This window comes from Schistocerca cancellata, chromosome 1 (genome assembly GCF_023864275.1).
Source record: "Schistocerca cancellata isolate TAMUIC-IGC-003103 chromosome 1, iqSchCanc2.1, whole genome shotgun sequence".
Lineage (NCBI taxonomy): Eukaryota > Metazoa > Arthropoda > Insecta > Orthoptera > Acrididae > Schistocerca > Schistocerca cancellata.
This window is the reverse complement of record NC_064626.1, coordinates 762,257,849-762,266,084: the sequence shown is the minus strand read 5'-3', so window position 1 is coordinate 762,266,084 and position 8,236 is coordinate 762,257,849. Positions and strand designations below refer to the sequence as shown.

The window sequence follows — 8,236 nt, the reverse complement described above, 5'->3', positions numbered from 1 at the left end:
TAATACTTTGGGGGGGCTCAGGAAGTATTTTAAGTGACAGAAGAGGGCAGTTAGGGGTATAAAGGGCTTACCTCACAATGAATCATGCATACCAGTCGTCAAGGAGCTGGAAATAATGACTCTCTCTGCAATATTCATATACCACTGTCTGATAGACATCAAAGAAAACCAGAGTAACTTCACAGTAAGGGGGGAGGTACATTCACACAACACAAGAAATAAACATTACATCGACACACCCCAGGTAAGGCTAAAGCTATTCAACAGGGAAATGCCAGTACAGCAACTAGGGAAGAAACTAAAAAATTGGCTGATTCTGGAATTCGAAGAAAACTTGAGACGCCTCCAGAATGAATGATGGTTATAGCATGTGAAAATATAGGCGGTATCATATTCTGTGACAAATTTGATCCAGGAGACGTATAACTGTAAATACTTTTCTTTTCTGTATATTTTTAAAACCTAATTGATACCTTAAAAAAAATCACATGTATGTATGTATTGTATTGTGTTTTGTCACCTTTCCTTGTATTTTTTTGATGCTGTCTATTACAACACTAAGTTGTTTAATGACAATAAAATTTGTTTGATTTTATATTGTTTAGAGGTACTTCAGTATGATCCAGTGCTCTGTTTATGATCATTCTTACATAGAATTTCAATACTGAAATGGAATTTTTTGATCATGTTATTGAGCTCAGCAAAACTTGTTGAGGCATTCTTTGGTCGAGTATTTCTCTACAAAACGTGTGTACATAAACCATCACAGAATGCTAACAGTCTTCGGCCAACCAAGAGACAAGTTGCAGATTAAAGGACAACCAAAAGTGAGGTGTCTAGGCATTGCAAGTACTGTAATGTGGCACCTGCACGATGTGGTTCAGGTTTCAATTCAGTTGGGAAATCCCACATCCACTTGTTCAAAGCGAAGTGGAAAAGACAGACACAGGCCAGAAACAAGCCAGTCCCCCCCCCCCCTCTCTCTCTCTCTCTCTCAAAAAGAAACACACATACACACTAAATAGTTTCTTCCTTGAAAAAGAATAATCAATTTTTCTTAAACGCATCATTTTTTATCAGAGTACATTTTTAATAACCATTCTGCAACTCTCTGAAATATAGATGCATTTCCTGAAGGCTGCATATAAATGTGCATGCTCTTTGCTCTGAAGAACACTGCAACTCTGAGAGCTGAATTACAAAGTTCATTCGTTTGTGTGCCCGTCCAGTGATCAGTATCTCCTCTACAAGACAGATGACTGACTTGACTGCACACATCTGTTTAAAAAAATTTCTTAAAAATGCATAAAGTTATTTGAATTTAAAAAATATATATATAAACATACTGCCTTATTTCTGATAACTATGTCATATACAACTATCTAAATTCTTAACCCAGAATAGTTAAATCACTATCATCAAATATTAATATAGTATGACACATAGAAAAAAACCAAAGCGTAAATTGCGTATATAGCTAAAAAATAAGTGTAAATTTCAAAATTTGTAATTCACTGTTTTTGGCACAGTTATACGAAAAAAACCTGTTTTGTCAATATTAATTCAGTTTGAATCTACAACCTGTGTGGGAAGTGAATGCTTACTACTTCCACAGCCTGACACATTTGCATATGCAGTTACAGATGTCAGATTTTACCTGAGACAAAAATTACACTTAAAGTTATACAACACTGGAATGCAAATTTTAGCAACTGAACAGAGTGTAGTACATGATAAGGATCATGAGATAGATATATAACAAATACACAATGCATCTGTACAAGTTATACTAAAATACGGTTTCAATCATTTATATGGCACTACCCAAAGTACTGTGAACTGTAAGTTATTACAAAGTCACTGCATAAAATTTACACTTAGCACAATACTACATTTCTATGCAGCCTTTTACAGTGATGTGCAATGAATGATACTTCCTTTTCATTCTACACATTACAAAAAGCTTGGTACAATGTAATACCTTTCCCTCTAGTGACCTTCTGAATTGTCAATTCCTGATTCTCTCGGAGGAATAAAACAGTACCTTTTCTCAGTGCCAGTAGGTTCGTATTGGCTTCTCCCTCAATTACTATCAAAATGCTGGCACAGTCTCGACGAATGAGATTATAATTGGATTTTTCTGCCGGCACCTAAAACCAATAAAAATCCCAAGCATGCATATTTTACACTGATGTAAAAACAAGACCCCATTTTAAAATAAATGAATATTTAAGTACATTAAAGCAGGCACTTTTCCAAAACTTTTTGCAGTAATCTGGGAGGAGCATGTAATGACAATGAAGAAAATTAGGATAGCACAAAATATTTCTATGGCAAAAGGCAAGAAAATGATCAAAGAAATGAAAACTGAAGTGGCAAAAAGAGTTTTGATGCTAAAAGAAATCTAGGAACAATATATGTATAATGACAGCAAAACATGACACACATTTACAGGTGGAAAACTGGATCTGGAAAATAATGATTTATCAGTTATGATGATAATATGTGAACTTAAAATTGACCAACTGCGTACATTGTATATGTGCTTGTGTTTTTTCTGTATATATCACGATAGTGTAAACCATTCATCATGCATTTTGTTGTTATGAATGTATTATTTAAATTTTAAAGCAAATGAAATCAATGTAGATAATATTAACTAAGCAATAAAGTAATACTAGGAAAGTAAAAGATGGAGACGAAAATCCAAAAAAATATGCTGCCAACTACAAAATGCTTTTGTCGGATATGAGGAGCTATCTAATGAAAAATATTCAACATCTGACTAGTTAGAACAAGGCTGTTGAAAAAATTTAATACTCATCCTGAAATATGTATTTGAATTATGAATATACACAAAAATTTAAGATGGGCTTTACAATTTTTCTGCTATCATCCAAAACAGCGAGCTGTGCCCTAACTACGCAACAAACTGCACTCTCACCAATAAACAAAACATTGTCAGAATTCACTTACTGATACTGAAACAAGCAGGCCAACTGTCTGGATAACTTGTTTCATGACAAGCTAATTTTTGGCACTCTTAAATGACAGAAACAATTGCAAGGGATTAATGAATAACCCCTTATAACATTTCATTTTCTGTGCTGTTTAGATACAACTCTGTGAACCAATGATTGAGTAATTTTAATCAATCATGAAGTACGTAGTTTCTCATTCTCTTCTTAGCTTTTGGTAAAGGTGTGCATGGACTCCATGGGACCAATTTCTTTCTTTACAACTCGATTGAAAACAGTCTTTTGTCACCCGTTCGACAAAGGCTGGTTATGCCTGCAAGACTAGAGAGGTTGATCCTTTACAAATCCAATGATTCTTCACAGCATGTGTAGTGAGTAGTCAGCTACAGAGATAGGAACTGTTTTCATAGTACAGCTGACGTGACTTGCTGGTCTGGTCATATGCTAACTGATAGAGCACAAAATGAGGCCCTTCTTTTCGACAAAACTATTCTTCACAAACTTTGCTCAAAATGTGCTCTGTCTGTCTGCTGCTACGCTTACAAATGCAATAGGCATATGGCACAACGATACTGATCGACACAGTCCTGTGCTCACAAAATAATTATTGCTGCAATAAACTGGCACTACACAGTTTGAAAGCAGTGAACTTCTCCACTCCTGGGTGGTAAACTCTAATTAGCTACTCCCTAAACTTCATGTGGAAAGGGATAGCAATTTTGTGGTTCTCTTGTCTCACTGGCAGATTGGTGGTTGTAAGATTCTGATTGGACAAAACAAGCCATTTGCTTTCCTTAGGAAAGATGAAGTGAAACTGAAATGAAAAGTACAAAGGACATTTTTATGCTAGGCTCCAAGAGGACAGACATTTGTTCTTTCAGCAGGCTCTGAGGCAGCTTTCTTCAAGAGTTTGGTGCTGGTGGTATTCAAATCCTGACGGCAAACCTTGAATGGCAGACTTCTAGTCTCTGGAAGCAGTCCAACGGTTATTGACACTGTCTTCACTCTACGAAGGCAGGCATTAAACTTGTGTGGTATCACTAACTAGGACGCTATGTCCCAGCTGAGTTTGTCAAGCTTCATGGCATTCAGGAAGCAAAGGTTTAGCTTAGTTTAATTCCGTTAATTCAACTAGCCATCTCTCTTTAATTCATGAGTGGACGACGGATTCATAATTGCTTTTCCATTTCCAAGCAGATGTAATTTCATCTCACACATGTTTAACTGTCATTTCTATAGTACCATACGAAGAAAGCAATTGCTTTTGTCCCATCCCATCATGTAGTTTGGCCCATCTCATTCCAAGTGATACCATTTGTCTGTCTTGTTAGTTTTCCTTGCTGCCCAACCACCAATAAAAGATGTCCATTTCTGATGTTCTCTGAAGGTGTTAATAAATATTCAGATGTCAATTTGAAACATGAATAACTTGTAGAATCCATACTGCCATTGTGTTACTTATGAGAAATATTAAAGAATCTAATGCATCCTGGAAGTATGGTTTCCTTTAAGTAGTTAGAATCGGCACACATACTCCTTTCGATGCATACTACCATAAGCAATAGATACCATTGGATTCTCACATAAGGAAGAAACCTCTGTGTAAAAGACTGCCCTCTTTTAAAAGAACTTCAACTTGTGTCTCTGGCTGGCCATGTCTTCACCTCTAAAACTGCTCCTTGTTGTTATTCATTTCGATCCACTCATTCTCGCACTTATGTATGGCAGTGACAAAGTTTAACTACTCCTCTTTCCAATTATGCATGATTTTGTGAGTCAATTGTGAAATAAGAACATACTGGGAGATATTACTATGGTCTTTTGGTTATAAATCCTAACACTGGTTTGATGCAGTTTTCAACTACAATCTTCATGCAAGGATTTGTCTCGAAATATGTGCGCAACCATATTCTCTATTTGATTCATTATGACTTTTCTTTTAGGCTTTTTTGTTTTTGGTCCTTAGAAGGGCATCTTCAGTCATCAATCAATCAATCAATCAATCTTGTCTTAAACGGTTTCCTGCAACACAATAATCCAAAAGCTTGTAATCATTTCATACAGAGCTATGTTCCAATTGAAGCTTTTCATGGATCTATTTCTGAATCTCAAGTTTTGTACTTTTGGATTTTAGCAGTTATTCTTCTTTTTATAAAAAGTAATACATTGTTTCAAAGAATAAGTCTTATAGCCATGCATGGCTATCACATCCACCAATTCATATCCCCTTTCCTAGAAGGGAATTGTGGATGCCCTGGATACATTTCTGCACCTTGTAGTTTTTTACCTAAATTCACCAAAGGAGACAGGGAAAAAAATCAAATTTGCTGCAATAAGTTACTCTTACTGAGCAGCTTCTATGAAAATAATTGAGGGTATTCCTTTTCCTCTAGAGAAGAGCTGATGCAATATGGCATAGTGAATTTGTTCTGGCCATGGGCTCTCTCTTGTATTACAGCTAGGGATATACACCAATCTTTTGAACCAGAGCCTTATTAATGTCCTGAAAATTCATCAGTGTGTGGTATTATTTGCCAAAATCAAAAGGTTTTATCATCAGATATACAGACATAAGAACAGTGTCAAGAGCAGTGATTTGCAGAAAGGAGTGTCTGGGTGACGGATTAAAAACAAGGTTTGGCTCATTCTTCTTACCAGTCTAAACATGCTCAGATCAGAGCACAAAAAATACAAATATGTTCCTGTTAATCTAAAAGACTCTGAGTGAAAAGTGGAGAACCGACTGCCTCATTCTATATTTCTCAGCACCTTTAAAAATCTGCTCAATAATTTTGGCATGTGATCATATTCACACTTTTTTTTTTATTATCAACTCACCTCAAACTCCCACAAGCTCCCCTAACTGTAACTCATTCACACCCAGTAGTCCATCATATCCAAGCACTTCCAGTTGCCCTTTCTCACTCACTCATCCAGCCCAATTCATTGTCATTATTCTTTGTCTGTCTCTGTAATACACTCCTACATCACCATCACAGTCCCAGTCCCCTTTGTTCTGTCCTACTACTACAGTTTCCTCTCTCTCTCTCTCTCTCTCTCTCTCTCTCTCTCTCTCTCTCTCTCTCTCTCTCTTACTTTTAATATCTCATTCGTTCCTTCCTTCTGCTGCTGTCTCTTCTCAATGTCACTATCCCTCTCTCTCTCTCTATCCCTCATTGTCGATGTCATATACTCCGTCACTATCACTGGCTCTCACCCACTTCTACTTTATCTTTATCCCCCCCTCCCCCCGGCACTGTCTCCTTCTCTCTTTTCATAGCATTGTTCTGTCACTGTCAACTATGCTCCACTGCCATTTGCCCCTCTCTTTCTCTCTCACTTCCATTGTCTCCTTCACTCTTGCTATAACACAACCCCTATCTAGATTCTTCCAGTATTTACATTACTGTTCTGTGTCTTTGCCACTGTCACTGTCGTCTTCTCTCACAGCATAAAAAAGTGTGAATACAATCACATGCCAAAATTTTTGGGAAAATTTTTAAAGATGCCAAGAAAGGTTGAATCTACATCTACATCTACATTTATACTCCGCAAGCCACCCAACGGTGTGTGGCGGAGGGCACTTTACGTGCCACTGTCATTATCTCCCTTTCCTGTTCCAGTCGCGTATGGTTCGCGGAAGAACGACTGTCTGAAAGCCTCTGTGCGTGCTCTAATCTCTCTAATTTTACATTCGTGATCTCCTAGGGAGGTATAAGTAGGGGGAAGCAATATATTCGATACCTCATCCAGAAACGCACCCTCTCGAAACCTGGCGAGCAAGCTACACCGTGATGCAGAGCGCCTCTCTTGCAGAGTCTGCCACTTGAGTTTGTTAAACATCTCCGTAACGCTATCACGGTTACCAAATAACCCTGTGACGAAACGCGCCGCTCTTCTTTGGATCTTCTCTATCTCCTCCGTCAACCCGATCTGGTACGGATCCCACACTGATGAGCAATACTCAAGTATAGGTCGAACGAGTGTTTTGTAAGCCACCTCCTTTGTTGATGGACTACATTTTCTAAGGACTCTCCCAATGAATCTCAACCTGGTACCCGCCTTACCAACAATTAATTTTATATGATCATTCCACTTCAAATCGTTCCGCACGCATACTCCCAGATATTTTACAGAAGTAACTGCTACCAGTGTTTGTTCCGCTATCATATAATCATACAATAAAGGATCCTTCTTTCTATGTATTCGCAATACATTACATTTGTCTATGTTAAGGGTCAGTTGCCACTCCCTGCACCAAGTGCCTATCCGCTGCAGATCTTCCTGCATTTCGCTACAATTTTCTAATGCTGCAACTTCTCTGTATACTACAGCATCATCCGCGAAAAGCCGCATGGAACTTCTGACACTATCTACTAGGTCATTTATATATATTGTGAAAAGCAATGGTCCCATAACACTCCCCTGTGGCACGCCAGAGGTTACTTTAATGTCTGTAGACGTCTCTCCGTTGATAACAACATGCTGTGTTCTGTTTGCTAAAAACTCTTCAATCCAGCCACACAGCTGGTCTGATATTCCGTAGGCTCTTACTTTGTTTATCAGGCGACAGTGCGGAACTGTATCGAACGCCTTCCTGAAGTCAAGAAAAATAGCATCTACCTGGGAGCCTGTATCTAATATTTTCTGGGTCTCATGAACAAATAAAGCGAGTTGGGTTTCACACGATCGCTGTTTCCGGAATCCATGTTGATTCCTACATAGTAGATTATGAGTTTCCAAAAACGACATGATACTCGAGCAAAACACATGTTCTAAAATTCTACAACAGGTCGACGTCAGAGATATAGGTCTATAGTTTTGCGCATCTGCTCGACGACCCTTCTTGAAGACTGGGACTACCTGTGCTTTATTCCAATCATTTGGAACCTTCTGTTCCTCTAGAGACTTGCGGTACACGGCTGTTAGAAGGGGGGCAAGTTCTTTCGCGTACTCTGTGTAGAATCGAATTGGTATCCCGTCAGGTCCAGTGAACTTTCCTCTGTTGAGTGATTCCAGTTGCTTTTCTATTCCTTGGACACTTATTTCAATGTCAGCCATTTTTTCGTTGGTGCGAGGATTTAGAGAAGGAACTGCAGTGCGGTCTTCCTCTGTGAAACAGCTTTGGAAAAAGGTGTTTAGTATTTCAGCTTTACGCTTGTCATCCTCTGTTTCAATGCCATCATCATCCCGGAGTGTCTGGACATGATGTTTCGAGCCACTTACTGATTTAACGTAAGACCAGAACTTCCTAGGAT

At 38.3% G+C, this 8,236-nt stretch overlaps 1 protein-coding gene across 3 annotated transcripts in view; it reads right to left on the bottom strand.

The window, feature by feature from the left end:
* Positions 1–1,051: 1,051 nt before the first annotated feature.
* LOC126186642 (mannose-6-phosphate isomerase) overlaps positions 1,052–8,236 on the bottom strand; it is a 134,760-nt gene continuing 127,575 nt past the window's right edge. For all 3 annotated transcript variants that reach the window (XM_049928228.1, XM_049928227.1, XM_049928230.1), the window contains exon 7: positions 1,052–2,150. In XM_049928228.1, coding sequence (XP_049784185.1) covers positions 1,947–2,150 — 204 coding nt within the window. In that variant the 3' untranslated portion in view covers positions 1,052–1,946. The remainder of the gene's footprint in view (positions 2,151–8,236) is intronic.